We start from the raw sequence: 21,874 nt of genomic DNA on the forward strand, positions 1-21,874 counted from the left end.
ATTCTTAAAAACAGTTAACAAACAAACCCTAAATAATCAAACTCTGATTTGTCATGCATTCCAAATTAATCACATTATGCAACCTCCACAGTGGGCTGGTGCATGAGTGCACGCATGTCTATTTGATTGGTTGCTCATTCACATATATCTAATTTGCCTATCAAACCATCATGCAAATCCCAACAGATCATCAATTATAGGGGGCTATGAAAAATTATTTTCTTTAGCACAAATGCAAACCCTCCAGCAAAGAACTCGGCGAACCTGGTTATGCTTCGCACATCCACAGATTTGATAGTCATATCAAAATAATTCCGAACTGGTTTAACACATCTGTTTTATTTTGCCACAAGATAAAATAAAACCCCAGATGAACAAAGAAAGAGCACACACCTGAGACATGAAATGGAAGGACCATATCGGATCTCCAGGAGAGAACCCAGCAATAGCCATCAGATTTTTTCTTTTATAGGCCAACAATTGCCCGCACTAAACAAGACTAGTGTGAAAATTGGCTTTTGATTAGGACCAAGAACAAATATCGGGTAAGCTTTCATAGTATATGCATTCTTCAGAACCAAACAATACCAGAAAATGGATCCCCTCAAGAAACCATCTGGACCTCTACTATGATGAATCATTAATTCAAAGGATTGTGGCAAAAAATGGATCAGTTCACTTAAAATGTTCAGCAACAAGTCCCCATCCATAAAGAATATGAAGATAAAAAAGCCAAAAAAGATCTTAATACACAACTGAATCGTCTTTTTTGGCAATCTAACAAATGAATTATCCACCTGTTCATCAAACTATAATTCAAAGCGATCCCTCGGAAATTCCACCACAAACTGCATTTCAAACTTCCATCCAACCATACTTTGATAATGGGGATAAAAAAAAGGCATCTTAGACATAGGGATCATATAAACTGGAAATACTATGAGGTGAATCATGAAATGTCATACTACTCTCCCAGATCAATTCAAACTCTACCCTTACCACCTTACCAAACAAAACATAACAACAACCCAAAAATCTACAAAACAGAACCCAATACCTAACACCTTCACCCCACCTAAAAAGGCGGGAGAAGCCAAATAATTGAAGTTTAAGAAGCAACGCACAAGTTTTCCTAGAACCAATATACTGCATTTCCCCAAAAACAAAAGGTCTACTAACAGCATTCTCATGAGATAAAGAATGATTAACCAACATCAAAACCATAAACTTCCATAAAAGAAAAAGCAACCAAAAAGTAAGTAAATGGCCAAACTAACAGTAGTATCGTCCAATTCGCATCCAAAATTTAAACCAACTACATATCAAGGAAAACTGAGAGCAATTTTGGAATGAAAAATAAGCAACACTCATCAAATAATGTTCCCAAAAATCTTGTTCCAACACCTGATGCCAACTGAAACTAAGAAGGGCAGCACCCAAATTATGCCCAGTATGGCTCTTCTACACCTTAAGCTGAGGCAGCTGCTCCCTTCTTCCTTGGAGCTGCTTGAGTACCTATATAAGAACAAAGCATAAAATAAATTCCATAATAAAAATAAACCAGTAAATGCACAAAAAGAAAAGACAAATAAAAAAAAATAGAATGATTTATTTTACCTTCTCTGAAGTTGCTCTTGAACCTACAAGCAACATGGCGAAGGTACCTCATCCTACCAGTTCCAGTTGTCTTCCTCCGGATCGCCTTCACACTCCAGTTATATTTTCTGAAATCGTTTAAAACACAACAAATCAGTTACGAAAATTCTAAAAACAACTCCATGTAAAAAAAAAAAAAAAAAGGTAGACAGAGAGAGCAAGGCTAATGTGATCAAAGCGCGCTCACATTTTCTGATACGGGCTGCGGGAAAACCGCAGGCGGCGCATCGGCTCTTCTGCAGATGGAAGCTGCGACGACCGCACCGGACGCAGAGGGTGTGAGTCTTGTTCCTTCTCTTACCGAAGCTTCCTGTTCCTTTTCCCTGTTACATATAGATACTCAATCAGATTAATACACAAGCCTACACACGTCTAAAAAGATCAGGATCTGTTCCCTTAGCGAGAAATTGAAACAAAAGGAAAGGAAAACTCCAGTCAAAAACTTCGAAGTTCAAGAAAAAGAAAGGAGCTGTTTGGCTTACGAGAAACCAATAGAAATAAAAAGGAGAGGAAATGATGAGAAACAAATGCTCGTTTTCCTGAGAACGATAAACAACGAAGAGCAAACGATCTCAACTTTCCATGTCATTCCTTCATTTTTCCTCCAGTTTCTCAGGAACCAAACAGAGAGGTTGAAAGAGAGAGTTTACCATTGTAGCAGAGAAAAAAAAAACCCTAACTTAGGAGCTCCCTGGCCAAAGACCTCAGAGCGGCGTTATCGATAGGCTTTATACCATGAACCAGACTTAGGGTTTAGGGTTGGGAACTGAATTGTAATCAAATGCGCTCAACCCCACCCGAGTTCGATGACGTGGCAATACGCTATTGGACAGGCAATCACATGGACCCTCCAGACTCAACATTGGGCTTTCGGGCCCATGATGATTTGGAAGTTGTGTATTAGGTCCAGTACCAATGGGCGTTTTGGGCCCAGCCCATATATTTCTGGCGGGAAGATGCTTTTTCTTCTTCATCTTCATCAGCTGTCACCGCAGGGAAAGCGGCAGAGAAGCTCGGGAGAAATGGAAGAAAGTGAACCCCCCAAATTTCCGGCGTTTCCATATGAGCCCTATTCGATTCAGATTGATTTCATGAAAGCCCTTTATCGCTCTCTCAATACGGGTGGTGTTTCTATGCTCGAAAGCCCCACTGGTGAGGCTCACTCACACTCTCTGTTTGGTTTCTGAGAAAAATGAGGGTAAGAAGTGGGAAAATGATTTTTGTATGAGATTTTTGGGTGTGTGAAATTGTAAGTAGTTAAATATTTTGAGATTTAGGATTTTGTTTTGATGCGTCTTCGATGATTCTGGGTTGCTTAATTTGAATCATTTAAGCATCTCTCACATAAAGTTAATTTGGTGTTCGAGAGATATCGTGTATAGTCTGTTTGATTGGTGAGAAAACAGAGGAATTCAAATGAGAAATTCGGATTCAACTAAGATAAGTAACTGTTTTAGGCTTAAATTAAGGGGGAAATTTTCTTTTTCCAGAACCTAAAATTGGAAATTCAAGAAGTGGGATTTTGCTATATTTTCTTTTTTACATGTTCTTAGGCTTGATGGTTTTTGTTGGCTTAATTTGGAATCCCTTGTCGCTACAGGGACTGGCAAAACTCTGAGTATAATTTGCAGTGCTCTGCAATGGCTTGTTGACAGGAAGCAACAACTCAAATCTGAAGCCAATCAGACTCAAACACCTGGAGGTGGAACTGGTTCAGATGATGAACCCGACTGGATGAAAAATTTTGTCGCAAACAAAGATCCTGCAGTGGAGGACAAGATGAAGAAGAAGCTAAGGTTTGGAAAGGAGAAACCAGATAAGGGAAGAAATCAAGGAAGTTGCAGAAACCTGTTATCACCTAATCTTATAGAGGAAGGTATTCATGAGAAGAAAGATAGTGAGAATCTGGGGGAAATTAATGGGGTGAAATTGAATGATGAAGAGTTCTTGGTGGAAGACTATGAAAGCGAAGAGGAAGAGGGTGTTGGTGTAGGGAAATCAAAGAGGAAGGCTGGTGGGGTTTCTATAAATTCATCAAGTGATGAGGAAGAGGAAGATGACAACGAGGAGGATGGAGAGGGATTGAAGATTTATTTCTGTAGTCGGACCCACTCACAACTGTCGCAGTTTGTGAAGGAGTTAAGAAAGACTATTTTTGGTAATGAGATGAAGGTTGTATGTTTGGGCTCTAGGAAAATTTCCTGCATCAATGAAGGTAAACTAATATTTAGAACGTGTTGAAATGTCACGTAGAAAGTAAACTGCTTGATTGGTTTCTGGATAATTTTTTATACAGTTCAACAGCATGAATACAGACATAACAGAAAAGTGGCAGCTGTCATGAAAAGTGGTGATAAAAATTTCAATCTTGGCCTTTCATGAAATTTCAAAATTGATCTCATGCCTTAAGTTGTGTTATCTCCATTTTTTTCATGGTCTATTCTTGATCATGGATTACAATCTTCAAGCCCCATATAAGGAAAATATCTTAATATTCAGGGGATGCCCAAACATGGCTTACTGAACTAATAAAATTGAACTTAATGCAAATTTGACATTTTTTGGGGGGTTCTGTTTCAGAGGTTTTGAAGCTGGGAAACTCTACTCGTATCAACGAACGGTGTTTGGAGCTTCAACAGAACAAGAAAAAAGAAGTTTCCAAACTTAAGGTATCATACATTGCTGTTCATGTCAGTTTGGTGGTTAATTTAATCTATGAATCTTTTTTATTTTTCTGATAACTTGAACTTTGAGCATCTTGTTGAACTGAAAATTATAGATACTTTATTTTACTGTGGGATTTTTATGATTATGCTATGAATTTGTACTCTTTCATTTGAAATAAATGGGCAGATTTGTGAATGAACTGACTTGGAGCATGCCCTCATTGTTCCATTCAAGCTTGTAAAAAGATTTTCTTTTTATCATGATTGAAATAACTGTGTTGATTTTGATAGAACTTGGGTTCAGAAGGAAGAATACGTAGGACCAAGGCTTCTTCTGGATGCCCAATGCTTAGAAATCACAAATTACAAAAGCAATTTAGGAGTGAGATTTCACAACAAGGAGCTTTGGATATTGAAGACCTTGTGCACCTTGGAAGAAGGATGGGAACTTGTCCATATTATGGCTCCCGAAGCATCATCCCAGCAGCTGATCTTGTGGTTCTTCCATATCAGTCTCTTCTATCAAAATCATCCCGCGAATCACTTGGTCTGAATTTGAAGAATAACATTGTTATAATAGACGAAGCTCACAATCTAGCCGATTCTCTCATTAGCATGTATGATGCAAAAATCACTTCGTTACAGGTAAGAGAAAAAGAATTATCCATCTCCATTTTAATGTAAGCATCATTGTTGCTTCTGAAAGGCAGGTTGCCAGCCTGGTATTGGGTGTTAATTTGACAATTCTTGTAAGCCTCCTCTTAGCTAACATTCAGATTTCAATCTTTAATACCCTAATCAGTTTGAATTGTTGGCTTTTGATTATTATCTTAGAATTGAATATTCAAAAATTGGTAATATTTGGTGTTTCTTCTACTCAGTTGGAGCATGTGCATTCTCATATAAAGCAGTATCTGCAAAGATTTCGCAATTTTTTAGGACCTGGCAATCGAAGATATATCCAAACATTATTAGTCGTTGCCAGGGCTTTTCTTCAAATTCTTCTTAATGGTAAGGATACAAGTTTGGTTGACCCTGGCCATGATGCTGAAAAAGCTTTTGGAGCGAAAAGTGCCTCTGATTCTTCTATGGCCATTAATGATTTTTGTTCTCTCTCAATATTGATAACATCAACTTGGTCAAATTGCTACATTATGTAAAGGAAAGCAATATCATCCACAAGGTAATTGCTTACTACCACCATTTATCTATTCGTTGCTACCCAGTTCTGTTAATTCTTTCTTTCCTGCACTTTCCCATTTAAGAAGATATCTCTATTTTGTTTGCCAGGTAAGTGGTTATGGAGATAAAGTGGCTAACTTGCAAAAAGGTTCAGCCCTTAATGATGGTGGAGAAAGTAATGAGGAGGGAAGTACTTTGTCTGGATTTCGGGCATTTGTTGATATGTTGCAGTCACTAACAAATAATGATGGTGATGGAAAGATAATAATCTCAAGGGCAAAACAAGCATGTTCTGGACAACAAGGAGGATATCTAAAATATGTTATGCTCACAGGGGAGAAGATTTTTTCTGAGGTTTGTTTCAAATTCAGTACTTTCGCATGCCTGGATTTTTCATAGATTAGGTTTTTATTTGACAATAATGAAAGTTTGATATCTGAATATAGATTGTGGATCAAGCACAAGCTGTCATACTGGCAGGAGGAACCCTGCAACCAATTGAGGAGACAAGGGAGCGACTATTCCCACGGTTAACATCTGATCAGTTCCATTTCTTTTCGTGCAGTCACATTATCCCTCCTGAGAGTATTTTGCCTGTTGCTCTTTCTCATGGCCCTCTGGCCAGTCATTTGATTTTAGTTACAGCTCCAGAAGCTCATCAATCATGGTGAGTGCATTACAGCTTTACTCTTCTTTTGATGGGGATTACTCTGATAATCTTCATTCTCTGATAGCACTATTTATTCAAGTTTATTGTTTGAGTGATCGACTGTGTATTTTACTTCTGCCTAGAACAGCCATTTCAGTATCATTTGTTCCATTCCATGCATAATTTTATAGTTTTCTGAAGCAAGATCCATGTCTCAACTTTATTGGAAACAGAAGTTTCTGTTGTTACTTCTGAAAAGTTTTCACATAGATCATGATTGGTCGCCAACTAAACTATGTTGTTGGGCTTGAAATTGCAGATAGAGGAGCTAGGACTCTTGCTTTGCAATTTGGTGACAGTGGTTCCTGAAGGAATTGTTGTGTTCTTCTCTTCATTTGATTATGAAGGACAGGTCTATGACGCATGGAAGGCTTCAGGCATCCTTGAGAGGATTATGAAGAAGAAGTGTGTATTTAGAGAGCCTAGAAAAACACAGATGTGGAATTTGTTCTTAAGGAATACAAGGAAGCAATTGATAAATCATCTGACAGGAATCAGAAAGAAGATCCAGTGCCTCAGAATGGTGCTATACTCCTAGCTGTAGTCGGTGGGAAGATATCAGAAGGTATCAACTTCAGCGATGGGATGGGTCGATGCATTGTCATGGTTGGACTGCCCTACCCTAGTCCATCTGACATTGAGTTGTTGGAGAGGGTGAAGTATATTGAAGGCCTGGGAGTCTCAATCTCCAGCCGATCAACAAAGTTTTCAGTTGGTAATGAATATTACAGTGGAGATGTCCAAGTTGGGTTCGACATCCTACGAAGTTGCAAGCATAGAGGAAAAGAATATTATGAAAACCTTTGCATGAAAGCTGTAAATCAATCAATTGGTGCGTCTAAACTACTCTACTTATCTGCTGAAAATCATATGCAAGTTGATAGACCACAAGGATGGTTTACCAGGACTATTCATAATGCCTTGGATGCAGAAGTTGTTCCTAAGTTGGAACCTGGCCTAACCAGTTCTCCCAAACATCACATTTTTTATACAATCAGAAATGAATTTGGTCTAGTCCTTGGGAAATGCTGGTGATTAAATCTCTAGAGTCATCTATTAAGCCCAGTTTTGTGTGTGTTGTTTACATGTAATAATACATACCCAGTGGCGTTTACTATTAATTTTTACTGATATCTGTACCTTATCTTTGATTGTCTGTTTTAGGTAGAGCAATTCGGCACATCAATGACTATGCTGCAATTTTGTTGGTTGATGCACGATATGCATCCGATCCTTTGAAAAGAAGTTTCTCTCACCCAACTAACAAGCTCCCACAGTGGATAAAAGATCATCTTGTACCGGTAACTGGTAAATATGGAGAAGCACACAGGCTGCTGCACCAGTTCTTCAAATTCAACAAGAAGAGAGGGTGTCAGTAAGAAGCCTTACTAGAGCAGTTGCTGGATTACATAAGAATACACAGTACCAAACCTTACAAAGCTATGTATATATTGGCCGTATTTGAAGCTAAAACATGTTCAAATGAAGCATTGTAGCGTGATGGAGACTGGACATGGATTCAAAATTAAATTGTATACTTACAGAGGATAAATAGAATTCTTATAGCTGAAACACACCCCCCCCAACCAAATGTTGGGGCCTAAGGCTTGGTTGAGTTTTATGTGTACTTCCATAAGATCTATATTTGTATATGTAACCTTTAATTTTCAAGTTCTTTTACTGGTTGAAATGACAGTCAGATATTTGAGTTCACAGTACTTTCATTGCCACTCAGATGAAGCAAACATTCACTACAATTCGGAATTATAATTCGAATCTCTTGGGGATGAACCGCAGATTTGTGCATCAGCCACATTTTTCTGGGTACAATTTGCTACTTCCAATGGTGAAGGAGGACTAATGTTTGTGAAAACCTCAGCATCATTTGGACCAAAGAGAAGCTAGCTAGGTGAAGCAGGAGCATATCAGGACATTGGAGATTGTTATGCTAAAATTCAGACCTGCAGAAATAAAGTACTTTCAGCTGCAGTCATCAATACGAGGTCCTGGAGTTATACTATTATCCGATGGATCAATTTTCCCTGGGTTTTCTGGGATTTTGGATTGTCACTGGAATGAGTCTTAAATTGGACATGGGTAAATGTGTTCTAGCATTCAAGTATGGGTGGGATCTAGGCAGCAGATTAGCCGAGCTTTATTAACACATGGAAGGCACAAATTGGAGTATTAATTCTGAAACAAGATAAGTTTCTTGAGACAGATCTCATTAAACTGCAGCAGATTCTGATTTAAAAAGGGTATTTGTATGAGGTTGGTGGTTGATTTCAACAAGGCAACTATGAGAAAATGACTGGGCTGTGCAAGGATGGCAACTGTGTGAAAATGACTTCACTATGCAGGAAATGAAATGCCCCATGTCCTGATTGCGACCGATTTTGGTGCCAACCAATACAGTTTGGGACCTGTACAACTCTTTCTTATAAATGCAGTAATGATATTTTCCCTACACTCCCTACAAGATGAGGTCAGGCTTACCAGCTTTTTCCTTCTAAACTAGGGTGATGATCTTGGGTTAAATTTTGTTGCCTCCTTTGATTATGTAACTCCGGTGTAGATATTGTACACTTTGAGCCAATGGACCTCACGGTTTTAAAATACGTCTACATAGTTGAAACAATCTCATTACAAATATAGTGTTAGGGACTTCTTCCTTACCGATGTGGGATTCAACAGTTCATGAATCAAGAAGATTCATTTCATGGGTCCTCTGGTTGAAACAATGACTAAAAAATAATGATTAAGATGTTGAAGTCATGGATTACAACAATAACCTTTTCACCAACCCAGCACTTCTAGTTTTTGCACCTTAATAATTGTACTTCACTTTCACCAACACGCAGTCAAAATGAAACATTCTTATGATGATTAGATTCCTCAGCTCTTAAATCTCTTCTGCACTTACAGATAGGTGCAAATCAATGCGCCAACCGTCTGATCAGTGGAAAAACTATTTGATGCCTCAAAGCCTTGAATGCTCTGACCTTGTGCCCATGTGATTGTGTATGAAAAAAGGGTCACTACCTTTAACCCTATATACCTTTTAGTGGAGAACAGAAAATTCAGGAGAGTGAACAAAATAGAAAGAAAATTTCCCCCCTGTGACTCGATTTGGCCTTTTTCTCAAGTCACCTTTAGGAGACCTCAGCTGTCCCCATCTCTCCTATCTGTCTATTGGAAGCAAGGTCAAGAGAAGAAGAAGAAAGGTCTAGACAAATTGGAGAAGCTTGTTGAATTGTTTCAATCTCCTTTACCTGTTTACTGGAAACAACATTTGGAGAAGAGAAGAAGCCAAATGAGGAGCTGTTTCTTTTGTTGTAGATAGAATAAGATAAACCATCCTCCTTACCATACAACATCAGAGCCACAAATGCGGCTAAGGGAGTCCATCCAAAAGACCAAGCGCTTCTTTCAGATAACCCTCCAAAATCTCAAGGCCTTCCTCTTTAGAGGGTACCAAAAACTACCCGAAACCCCACCCTGCAACCCCTTCTCTTGCAGCAGTTGCAAAAACCAGAAAAAACATCAGCTAGATCATCTCTATGCAGATTTTACTGATCAATGGGAGTCAGACCAAGATAGGGACAAAAGAAGAAAGATGAAGGGTATAATGTCATCAAAAGAGCTGGCGAAGGAAGAAGACAATTGTAGTGGAAACTTTGTGAAGTTGGCAAAGCAGAGTCCTGAGAATAACAAGCATGAAAAGAGAGGAATTGAGGAGATCAAGAACATGGGAAGTTCCCATCAAGGAAGGAGAGTACAGCCATCTTCTTATCTGGTTGCCGATGGAGGGGGCTTTGCCTTATTACAGAAGATGAAAGAACTGGAGATGATGGATGCAGGTGATGTGGATCATGCGTTGGACATAGAAGAGGTGCTCCACCACTATTCTCGCCTTACATGCCCAATTTATCTAGACATTGTCGACAGGTTTTTCATGGAGATGTATCGCGAATTCTTCCTTCCACGAGCACCCTCTCTTCGCACTAACAGTTCAAGTAGGAGGCTTGGCCCACTGAAGTTGTAGGTGACCTACTTACAAGTTCTTTCTTAGCAAGTTCATCTGTGTGTGTTTGTGCTTTTGATTTTCAGCTTCGTAGTCCTCTCTACTATTGTTGTTCCTTGCTTAAGTGTGTTCCTCCTTACAGTATAGAAGTCTGCGAATTTGTCTACTGCTACCTCTTCACCTCATCCTTAGACTAATTATTCTTGATTTCAAATTTCTCTTCTACAATGGTGCTTAGATGCTGTGAAGATTTGCCTTTGATTATAAGTCATAATAAGTCTTCTTTTAGCCTTTCTTGTAGGCATTCCCTTTACATACACCTTTGGTTTATACTTGAATTTAAAAGAAGTCATTACATGAAAACCCCCATGTCAAAATATACACTAGGATGAGAAGAATGTTTCATTGTAGTCTAACTGATGAAGTGCAATAAAGGGACTCATAAATCTGTTCATCCACACCATTTATTTCATCCAATGGAAAAGTATCAACAGCCACTGATGTAATCTAGTAGCTAAAAGAAAAATTTAACAACAGAAACAATTCAAGTATTGGTACATTTCAGATCAGTACAAGAGGCTTTCTGGGTAGCTACAAGTGGGTGCAGGAGATAGGCTGAACAAGTGGGTGCAGCACCCTCTCTTCGTGTCAGCCCACCTTTGAACAATTGAGCCGAACAAGACCCAATGGTGCAATCAATACTTGGAGGTTTGAGAGCTTCATCATTGTTATGGCAAAGTCCCGGCGGAACAAGGTGTTTTCTGAAGCATATGCTCTTACCCAGCTTTCAGTTCCCTCCTTAGCCATTAGCTGTTGATCAGCATAGAGGATTCCTCTTCCTTGCAAAAGACTGCGGTAATATAGTGTCCCAAAATTTGATCTCAGTCCATCATAGTCCATTACCATGCCTGGCTCCTCAGGGGAGGAAGGTAGTGAGCTATTAAAGGAAGGTAATGGTAAGCCATCAAAGGAAAATGGCGGTTGAATATTGAAGGAAATTGGTGATTCTGGTGGTGCTGTTCTATGGCTGCTATTGCATCTTGATCTCATGAGCTCAAGGAAACCAGAATCTAAAGATGGGTCAGGCCTGTTGGTCCCATGGAAGTTGTAAAGACGGTCTAGGAAGAATTTGCAGTGAACCACTCCAATACTGTGAGCACCTGCAAATCAAAGAAAGGGGACAGACAAAAACCATTTTCTGTCATACCACAAGAACTAGACTAAAAGCAGAACCCAGAAAATCAAATTAAACAAACACCAAACCAATGATTCCATTTGCAAGAAATGAGATATCAGATTAATCAAACACAAATCACAATCATTTTAAACAGAGCACAGATCATTCAGAACCTACTGAACTCCAGAAAATGTGTTAATGAACCAGGAAATATTCAAAGAAATCACATAAAGTGATCTATCTTAGCCCAGTGTTAAAAATAAGAGATTTCTAATTGCAAATTCTCCATTTGGTTGCTGATATGAGAAATTGAAATATTGAATCCAACATCCAACAAATGAAAAAGGCACAAGCAATTTCTTTATCTTCTAGAAACTACAAAGCAAGACAAGGGCTTCAAAGTATCTATCCTTTTTCTAGTCTTATTTTTTTAATCAACTAAAATGGAGAAAAAAAACATATAGCTGAGACTCAAACCGATTAAGTGGAAGACAGAAAATCATCTCAAATTAAGGATATACTCCAATCCAAATCTCAAAACCGGAAATTGCATTGACTGAGAAGACAAAGAAGGGAAGAAAAAGGCAATACCTAAGAGACTGACAGTCTCCTTCTCATTGAATCCCCTTGATGCAAAAGATGCAAGAGTTGTTCGTAGCTCTTCATCAGGCGAAGGGATCCCATATGTTGCTGCATCTGCAAAAGCCCGACTGCTATCTCTCCTGCCGGTATCCAGAGGGTAGAATGGGCCACCAGCCTAGAATTGAAAGCTTCAGAACAACATCAAATAACATACATAGGATCACACAAGCACATGGAGAGAGGCTTTTTACCAGAACAACAACTTCTCTGGCAGCCAATACAAGAATGTCAGCACAGGAAACAATTCCAGGGCATGCTGCTTCCAGCTCTGCCTTGATGGAGTCAATTATATCAAAGCCCTTTAGAGTTTCATTAGGGGGAGAATCTTTCTCTGAACGGACTCCATTAACCGCATCCAACAATAGCGATGCATCACATCCCTGGACCAATTTCAGTTAGCAAGTGATGCAAATCAATGTCTGAGGCCAATAATGCTAAAAGGATCCCATTATGAATACAGAAAAATTTTCAAGAAATGAAATGAATCGACGTCAAAATCTGAAGGGAAAAAAAAAATGAGACAACCCAGACTGAAATCAACAACAATGAACAAGAAAATTTGCTTCAAAACTAAGTTTGAAATCAGATAGATTCCAGAAGAACACTAGGAAAAATTGGAGCAATTAATGAGTCTAGTGAAAAAAAAAATGAGAAATGCAAATGAACATCAAGAAAAAAGGAACAAGAAAATCACTTCAAGACCAAATTAGGGGCCCAATTCGGGAAAAAAACAACAACAACAACAAATCCAGATCAAAATCAGCAAGAAAGAGGAAGAAACACACCTCAATAAAGCAATCATGGAAAACAAGTCGCAAGAGTGCAGGAGCGACATTGGGCCGGACTTCGTACAACCGCCGAATCATTGTCCGAATGATTTGCTCTGCTGGTGGGCATGAGTTGCGGTAGAAATCATATTCTAGCGATCTAGAATCACCGAAGTTGGCAGAAAGAGACAACCGTCGAGAGAAAATCGAAGAGGAATCAGGTGGAGGCAATCTAGCAGTTTGCAAACTGTTCTTAGTTTCCGCATTGTGGTTCTTGAGAGAGATCAAAATGCAGAGTAGAAACACCAGAAAGCTGAGTTTCCTCAATGTGTGTGTTTCAAACACTCCAAACATTTGAATTATCATCTTCTTCTTCTTCTCTTTCTTGCTTCTTTTCTGTGAATTATTCGAAGATTGAACTACTGAGTTGCAGAAAGATCATAGACTCAAAGTTTGGGGCTGAAGATCAAGAATGGCGGGAGAGTGGGATTTCAGAATGACGGAAACGCCCCTCCTAACTGAAAGTTAGTTAGGCCACAGGAGATAATTGAATTGTAATTTTACATGGATGCCCTTGTATTTTTGTGATCATCGGCCGTTGTATTAGGGAAATGGGTCACTATTTTGGAGAACCAGTGTAACGAGCTGGATGAGGTGATCAAAGCCCATATAACTGCCAACAAAAATGGGCCGAAGCCTGTTTCATTTTCAAGAAAAGCCCAAACAATTAGGTAGAGCCAATGCCATCTTAAGGGTTATGTTTGCTTGGGAAAGTTCTAAGGAAAGAAAAAATGTTAGAGAAAAATTATATTTTCATATTTGTTTGTATTATAAAAAATATTTTAAAAATTAAATACAATTAAAATTAATTAGAAACTTATATATTTTTAAACTATTTAATGTTTATATTGAAGAGTTAGAATAAGTGCATAGTGTTTGAAATAATATAAAAATTATTTATTAATTTTAAATTTATTTTTTATTTTCCTTTGCTTTTTCTTTTTCTCAAATTTTCCGAGACTCAAACATAACCTTTGGGTATACAAAGTGTAAAATGCTTTAGAAATATTGTCTGCTCTGGGCTTCATTGTGTCCTCATGGCCGTAAAACTCTTATCTCCCGTTAGGAGGAACTCATTATACAGTGTCAAGAACCTTTATATGATGATATTAGATATCAAATGTACAATAATCTCCTGATGAATGAAGAATGGGGCATTGGTATGCCTCATGATGAATGTGATGTGAAGCCCCTAAATGGGTTTTGGTACACTTCAAGAGACCCTATTGATGCGGGTATATGATTGCCTTCAAACCCCTTACTAACAACGAATTGATTCAGTCCCTGATGCCTAGGGACATTTATATGCCTTGAGACAAACATAGTCACCACTCACCAATTGCTAATGGCAAGGGCCTGAACGTCCACAAACCAATGGACCACAGATTTGACAAGTATGTTGGAAACTTACTGCCTGATACTAAGAGAATAGCAATCCAATATTAATTCCTTGCATTATCAATAAGAGTACAGTGCTGCAGTCTGCAGAGCTTTACAAAAGCATGCCAAATAGCATGTTAATCCCAGAGTTTCCAGTGACACGATAAAGGGGATAAATCAATAACAAATTTAACAGTAATGATAAAAATGTGAAAGAGAAATAAGGCCTTAATTCGACAACAAAAAACTGCAACTCCAGAAACCTAATGGAGATTGCCAAAGATGTAGGATGATGCTAAACGAAACAATCCCATGCCTGGGAGATGCCATTTTTACTAGGCCACAATATTCTGAACAGAATCATGTAAGCCATGGAACCAACCCACCATTGGATCGGTGATATTGAGATAATAAGCTTCAGAGTAAAACCAAGCTTTATTTCTCATGTGACAGCAACTATGAAATTATTGACCATATGAAGACACTAAAACATTATGCTCCTTCAGACGCTTCTGAAAATGAGCCAAATGAGCTTGAAGCTGCATTATTCCAGCAGCCTTCTGGGATAGTATTGAATTCAATCTAGAAACATAGTCATCCAGCTGATTCCCGGGTTGATCTGCTTCGACCAACAGGTTCATCTCCTGCACATGCAAATAGGAGAATGTGAACTTGACAAATGTGCATGCATAAACCACCCAATTCCCGGTGTTAGCAAGAAAATATAAGATCAAAACCTATGAATAAATGAGTCGATTGCCCATAAGAAAAGATTAAACAAGTCAATAGTTGAATGCAGGTGGTCACAGACCTCTCTAACAATGTTCATGGTCTCCTCCACTTGTTTCCGGTGAGCATTTACAAGATCTTCCTCTTCCTGAGAAAATGCAATGCAAATTTTACAACAGATGGATTTACTTGATTACTTGAATGATTCAAATAATAATTGGCTCCTATTGTTCTTACCTGTAAGAGGGCATTCAAATCATCATCTGAATGGGAGATCTTAGTATCAAATTTTGGCTGTTCCTTCCATTTTGTCTGGCCATTGGCCTTCCTAAATTTGTCTTCAGAATGAGAAAGATGGTATGGCTCTAGCCTCCCATTCTTCCATGATGGTTTCTCTTGCTCATAGGACTCTTCTGACACATCAAACTCGTCTCTTTCATTTTGGTCAGGCCATGTATCAGTCATGTCATCTTCATAGGTGGTTACAACAGGTAAAACTGAAGATAGGGGCATGTTTGTTGATTCCTTTAGGTTTAAGGTTGAAGACAATATATCCTTCTTAGAGTTGCCGCCTTTGGAGAGGCTCTTCACCCTGGAATATAATTTTTTATTCAAACAAAGCATATAAAAATGAGTAAAAGACAAGTAAAAATAATACTGGTAATTTTTTCTTTTAATAAAGACTATTTTCACCTGTCGGCATATCTTAAGGTGTTGAGAGTATGCTCACACGATCCAGCATTGGGTGAAATGCATGAAATCATTACCGTACGTGAGTCACCAACAAATGAATCTCTTAGAACTTCAGTTAGTTTACTGCCTCTAAAAGGAATATGACCCTGATCATTGTCAAGTGCTCTTATGCATTCCTTCAATGCAAGCAAACTTTTATTAATCTCAGCACCTTCCATTCTGCATCACATGGTTTGAAAGAGCTAATTAAAGAAAAAGGTCCACTACAGTAGAGAAGAGGACATGTGAAATATATTTTGACAAAAGCGTGAGATTTGACTGCCATGACATAGATGGAAACCACCATGGACTCGTACTAGGAACTAATTTGGGCAAGGAAAATGTTGAATATTTGGGCCTCATTGAGCATCCTTTTTTTTTCAGAAAAAAAAAAACGCTAAAATGGAGAAGACAAAAAACCAAAATGTATTTCAACTAAATCATGAGACTCATGCACTATCAAAAATGCATAAAGGAATGACACAGATGGATACCACCATAAACTCGTACTAGAAGCCAATCATGGCAAGGAAAACCTTGAATCTTGGACCTGAATGAGCACCTTTTTCTTAACAGGCTCATTAGAAATAAAACATACAAGGAACAATACAGATGGAAGCTGCCACATGAAATCATAATAGAAAACAATGCTGGCAAAGAAGACCTTGAATATTTGGAGGTCCTTCAGCACCTTTTTTTTTTTTTTTTTTTTTTTTGAGTATTTTAAATAGAATATCAAGTTTAAAATTCAAGAGGCCTAATAGAACAGCACAAAAAAAGAATTAGAATAATTATAATACTCTAGAGTATCTGACTTTATCTTTTTATCTTTTACCTGTGTTTTTTCTTTTTTCTTTTTTTTGGCCTTAGATTTTCTTTCTCCTGAAATTTGATTCTAAGTCAAATGACCAATACCTACCCATAGATGATGATGTCTTAGCTTTGGAATCCTCTTAAGGGCATGTGAAGAGAAAAAAAATGTAAGGTGCTAACAGACAAAGATCTAGTTCAGTAAAATTTTTACCAATAAGATCATATTCTTAGACCTAACGTTGGTGATTCAATAAGCACTATGAATATACTTTCTCACCTTTCAAAAAATAGTCAGAAAACATAAAAGACATCTTACTTGTCCTCTAGATTTAAAAAATGGAATAAATTCATACCTTGTCTGCTTATCATTATCTGTTGTATCCGCACCACGTTCACTCCCAGCAAGATCTATAAAGGAGAGCTTGCCAACAACACGAGGAGGCTTTGATTCATTGCCATCAACAGATCTCTTGATAGCAAGCTGAAGTATGGCATGTGAACGGGAGGACTCCTCATTTGCACCAGTTGTACCAGTACTTCTTGTTGCACTTCCTTTCTCAATGAGCTCTTTAATTGTCTCCACATCAGCTACTCTATACTCTTGCAAACCCACAATGCAAACTTGCTGTTTACCATCTTCTCTCATGCAAAGTTTTCTGCACAAATAAGCTTTACGTTTCAAACAGACTCAAGAGACAGGACATGATAACTAGATACCAGAGTATAGGCCGTAACCACTTACTTCCGATCATTGAGGAGATCAAAAAGCTTTCCTCCATAAATTTCAAAGAAGCTTACAAACAACTGAAAACCTTGGTTCCGGTAAGTGTGGTGCATCAATCTCAAGATATCCCGAGACGCCTTAAGTGGCAATGGTTTCATAGTAAAAGTTTTTCCACTCCCTGAATAAGCAAAAGGACAGTAAGCACACAGCAAGACATAGCAAACAGAATAAAAAGAAGATATAGTTTCATGCTTCAACCCAGCAGGAGTACAAGAAATGTCAAGAATTGATATGCATGGCCAGGAAAGGGAAAGCATTTTATTGCTCACTTTAGCTTCAAAGGTTACAACCAATTCATGCTGACATGTACCAGCCTCATAGTGACTTTCCGCACAGAAACAACAAAAAAGAATTCACGAAATTGAGGTAAATGTATAACAATTAAGCAACGTGTTTATTTTCAATCTGTATTGGCCATCATTAGGCTACCAATATGGTCTTCTTAGAAGAGCATGTGAATGATGAAGATACAAGTCTAATCAACATTATGTTAATGATTCTAAGTTGCCTGAAAACAAGCTTGTAAAGGCATCTACTCCAAATTTGGGAGATAATCGTTTACCTGTTTGCCCATATGCAAAGCAAGTTGCTTTCGTGCGTTGAAAAATTATTGGAACAATGGGCTCCACAGTCTCACGATAGACCTACAGAAACAAAATGAGCAACCATGATTAGCTAAAAAACTTTTATATGTTTCTTCTTTAGATGTTTGTTTGTTTCTTCTTTTTTTTGTTTTTTGATTTTGATTTTTTTTAAAGAAAAAACTGTTTCTTCATATACTCACCTCATCATTTGAAACCTCCTCATTCAACACTGCATCAAAAAAAAATTCATGCTTCTCCACATATTCTGTCAAATCAACCTGCAGAACACGGAGATTTAGAGATTTCAAGTATTTGAGTTGGTTTTCATTCCAAATTTCCAATTACCAATACACATAAGAGCTTTGAGCCAAAAAGTGATCATATGTTTACATAATAGATTCTATTTCTGAGAGCAGAAGTAAATTTCTTTGGTGATGAGGGTCAGGAAACAACTCCCATTTTCTGGACAAAAAGATTAAAAGGCAACCACAAAGTTGAGATCAAATCCTAGGATACAAACAAAACCAATTATAGGATCTGGCATGATAGTTTTAATACCTTTAAATATGAGTACAACCACCCTACTTTTGTAAATCCTTTAACAAATTATACCTTTCAAATCTAATCAGAAATAGTTGTTTTCAAACCAAATTGTGAATCTGCTGCTCTTGTTTTTATTCCAAATAAAATAAGAGAACCCTAAATACACTATGGAGAGAGAATTGCATTTAATATTCTTTCAAGAAAAAGTTTTTAAACTAGTGTTTTTCCAAAATTTAGTAAAAATGGATATATATATATATATATATATATATATATATATATATATATATATATATATACATAGAGAGAGAGAGGTAAAGAAGACAACTAACAACACAAGGATGAAAAGGCAAGTTATCCTTAAAGTAGGTAAAGCAAAACACACACACAAATACACATACATAGGAAGAGCTGCTGTATATATATACAACTAACAACACAAGGATGTAAATGCAAGTTATCCTTAAAGTAGGTAGAAGCAAAACGCACACACAAATACACATACATAGGAAGAGCTGCTGTATATATATGCAACTAACAACACAAGGATGAAAAGGCAAGTTATCCTTAAAGTGGGTAAAGCAAAACACACACACAAATACACATACATAGGAAGAGCGGCTGGAAAGCATCTCAATCTAAAAAGTTTGGTTCAGGCCATGAATTCTAGTAGACTAAAAGGCATGACATTGTTCACATTTAATATCATCTGCAGCTCTACTTGCAATTAAATCCACTTTCACCTGTATGTCATTGTCCATGACATGAATTAGTGATATTGGAATTATTGTTAGACTCTATGTATTGTTGTACCATAACCAATTACTGGGAAGCAATCAAAATCAAAACATATAAAATGTGAAAACAAAGTTGCAGAGTAAAGCACCTCTTGCATCTGACAAAATTTCCTATTGAATGTGAAAATGAAGAGAATGACCAAAAAATTACATTTACCAGGCAGTGACACTCACCTTAAGTTTTGTCTCATGAACTGTCAGAGAATTGGAATCAATAGTTATAATGTCCTCCTCATTCTTTGCTAACTCCTTTTTATTTAATGGTCTTTTGCGAACCTGAGCACAAGAAATTATTAATAAATTTTAGGACAAAAAATGTAGCTTTCAATTATGTTCAGTTCAAAGTTTTTTTGCTTTCATCGTAATTCATTTAAGGAAGAAATGGAATTGACAGGTAAAGAGGAGTCACAAGGTAAACTTAATGGAATTGAGTGAACTTACCACAACTTTTATCTTCGCAACAGAGCTGGCCTTCTCCTTATCAGCAGCAAAACTTTTCAGTAGGTTGTTTTCTGGCAAACCACGAGCTCTGCCAGCCTGTTTGTTGGCAGGGATGTATGGCTCAGAGTCATCAAAGCTTCTGCCCCGTACAGAATGATACATGGAAGTGCTATCATAAAGACTATGAACTGGTATCTAACCATGAGAAACAAAAGAATATCAGCAGGACAGTTCAGGCAAACTCAAGTAAGTCAGGTTCTATTATTAACTCCTTGTATATAATGAGAATAATATCAACTTTGGGCACCTAAAGTATCATTGTGTGTAATGAGACATTGAACTTTAAGATATCTACATTATTTGGCTTATTCATATGATTCAACAAAACACATCTTTGTGTGAAACATAAGAACTTCTCAGCATCTTTCAAATGCTTACCATGATTTGGTTTACTAAAACAAAAAAGTGGTACAGAAAAGGGGTAAAGAAAGAAACAGAAGAACAGGGCAATGCATTGACATTTCATGGCAGTATCCATAATACTGGTCTATGTGATTTGGGTACAAGTGCCAGTTGCAGGTGCATCACAAGAAACGGAATCATGTGTCTCCAAATCTTAGTACAAGGCTGAGTTGACTAGCTTATAAGTTCTCATCACCTCTAACCTCGGATTGTATAAAGGGTTTTCGTGGGATGATCATGTTAGAAACAAGTACTTGCTTACTTTACAGTACCCATGTCACTGAGGTATACAAAAAGAAATGTAGGGAACCTCTGGATCGATAGAAATCAGCAATTCTTGCCTCCAGCCTAGATTTGAACCAAGGGCGTTTGAAGTGTTCATATAACTGCAGGTGCAAGTTGGTTTGGTGCAACCTACAAAGTAATCCAACCCAAGCACCTTTGGTTCATATCCTCTGGTTCTTCTAAGGGGAGCAAAATCATCAAACATATGATCACCACACAATGCCCCTCAATGTATCGTTGTTTTAGTTCCAAAGACTGATATGAAAGGTAAATTTTAATTTATCATCACCGTAGCTTCACAAAGTCAACATTGAAATCAAATCTTACTATGCTCATTGCAAAAAGTCAAGAGACCCACCTCAGGAAGAAGCTCAGTATCCAAAGAATGCAGATCTAGGAGTCCAGGACTGAACTCACTAGGTGAAACTTGCTCCTCACCGGTCTTCCTCTGACCCATCGACCTCGAATTTAAAGGCGGCGTAGATGGCTCTGAGTAAAACTCATTCCCTCCACCAAACTCCCTCTGCATACTCCTATACACTCTCGACCCCTGCCCCCCTCCTCCTCCTCCTCCTCCTCCTCCTCCACCACCACCACCACCATAGTACCCATAGTCCTGTTCTCCGATACAAAATAGAGCAATCAGATTTAACCACAAAACAGTTCAGATATGAAACTGCATCATCAGATCCACAAATAGCCATGGTAGCTAAGAACATGCAAAAAAATTGACCAAATCAGGGATTCAATTTTCAAAAATGGAATGGCTATGACGAAATGGGAAAAAAGAAAAGAAAAGAAAGGAAAACAAAAGAAAAGCGCTCTCTACTCCAGCTCATACAAGTATATATAGTTCGTCTGACTGAGTTTTTCATTATGTAAGCCAAAAAAAAAAAAAAATCTCCTTTTCTTTCCTGTACTCTTTCTTAGCAACCAAACAGGAGGTAAAAGGGAAAAAACAAAGAAAGATCAGGACCTGAAGAGAAGGAACGGAGGCATTGGAGGACTGGAGGTGCTGAAGACCAGCAGATTGAAGCCACCTCCCATTAGACGAAGCATCTATGAAGTTGTCGGAGTACTGCCTCTGATGCATCGTCGATGCACCAGATCTCTGCGCCTGCCTCCCCAACGCATTCATCTTCTTTCTCTCTCTTTCTCTCTCTTTTCTCTCTCCACAACCTCTACCAGAGAAGCTTTGAGGAAGAAGCAATTGAAGAATAATAAAATAATACAAGAAGAGGAAGCAACCAACTTTGAATTTTTGGGGCACGTGCGAGGGAGGTGAGGCACGTGCGAGCAGGAGTGTTAAGTAAAAACAACGGTTGTGTGGGGCCCACTTGTTTTTGAATCGCACCGCCGTCCCACATGGTGGGGCCGCCGTGGCCGTTTTATCTGTTCGTTTGTCATTTTTTACTTTTTTTCAAATTCGTAGTTTGGAGGG

General features: G+C 38.0%; 5 protein-coding genes across 5 annotated transcripts; 2 read left to right on the forward strand and 3 right to left on the reverse strand.

Moving 5' to 3' along the window:
* Positions 1–1,201: 1,201 nt before the first annotated feature.
* Positions 1,202–2,392, reverse strand: LOC117921554 (60S ribosomal protein L37-3-like). Its single transcript, XM_034839464.1, has 4 exons — positions 2,307–2,392; positions 1,846–1,979; positions 1,618–1,721; positions 1,202–1,515 (listed from the first exon to the last, which is right to left on the reverse strand). The coding sequence occupies exons 1-4, from the start codon at positions 2,307–2,309 to the stop codon at positions 1,469–1,471; spliced, it is 288 nt and encodes a 95-aa protein (XP_034695355.1). The 5' UTR covers positions 2,310–2,392; the 3' UTR covers positions 1,202–1,468.
* Positions 2,393–2,664: 272 nt separating this feature from the next.
* On the forward strand, positions 2,665–7,924 carry LOC117922736 (ATP-dependent DNA helicase DDX11-like). Its single transcript, XM_034840945.1, is given in 12 exon segments — positions 2,665–2,808; positions 3,257–3,871; positions 4,237–4,325; positions 4,614–4,967; positions 5,204–5,426; positions 5,429–5,505; positions 5,613–5,858; positions 5,951–6,119; positions 6,122–6,171; positions 6,473–6,635; positions 6,638–7,045; positions 7,378–7,924. Coding segments are annotated over 12 exon segments (2,739 nt in total). The 5' UTR covers positions 2,665–2,678; the 3' UTR covers positions 7,593–7,924.
* A 1,544-nt stretch (positions 7,925–9,468) lies between these two features.
* Positions 9,469–10,550, forward strand: LOC117922743. Its single transcript, XM_034840950.1, has one exon. It carries the CDS (start codon positions 9,602–9,604, stop codon positions 10,256–10,258), a length of 657 nt encoding a protein of 218 aa, XP_034696841.1. The 5' UTR covers positions 9,469–9,601; the 3' UTR covers positions 10,259–10,550.
* A 76-nt stretch (positions 10,551–10,626) lies between these two features.
* Positions 10,627–13,269, reverse strand: LOC117922739 (putative Peroxidase 48). The gene is made up of 4 exons (XM_034840948.1): positions 12,842–13,269; positions 12,248–12,436; positions 12,006–12,171; positions 10,627–11,397 (listed from the first exon to the last, which is right to left on the reverse strand). Exons 1-4 carry the CDS (start codon positions 13,187–13,189, stop codon positions 10,886–10,888), a joined length of 1,215 nt encoding a protein of 404 aa, XP_034696839.1. The 5' UTR covers positions 13,190–13,269; the 3' UTR covers positions 10,627–10,885.
* A 1,041-nt stretch (positions 13,270–14,310) lies between these two features.
* Positions 14,311–21,636, reverse strand: LOC117922738 (kinesin-like protein KIN-13B). The gene is made up of 12 exons (XM_034840947.1): positions 21,410–21,636; positions 20,792–21,049; positions 19,687–19,881; positions 19,420–19,521; positions 18,106–18,183; positions 17,884–17,965; positions 17,280–17,439; positions 16,891–17,193; positions 15,686–15,904; positions 15,230–15,584; positions 15,075–15,140; positions 14,311–14,907 (listed from the first exon to the last, which is right to left on the reverse strand). Exons 1-12 carry the CDS (start codon positions 21,569–21,571, stop codon positions 14,728–14,730), a joined length of 2,160 nt encoding a protein of 719 aa, XP_034696838.1. The 5' UTR covers positions 21,572–21,636; the 3' UTR covers positions 14,311–14,727.
* Between the last annotated feature and the right edge of the window lie 238 nt (positions 21,637–21,874).

The sequence above is a fragment of the Vitis riparia genome, chromosome 9, assembly GCF_004353265.1.
Source record: "Vitis riparia cultivar Riparia Gloire de Montpellier isolate 1030 chromosome 9, EGFV_Vit.rip_1.0, whole genome shotgun sequence".
NCBI classification, from domain to species: Eukaryota; Viridiplantae; Streptophyta; class Magnoliopsida; order Vitales; family Vitaceae; genus Vitis; species Vitis riparia.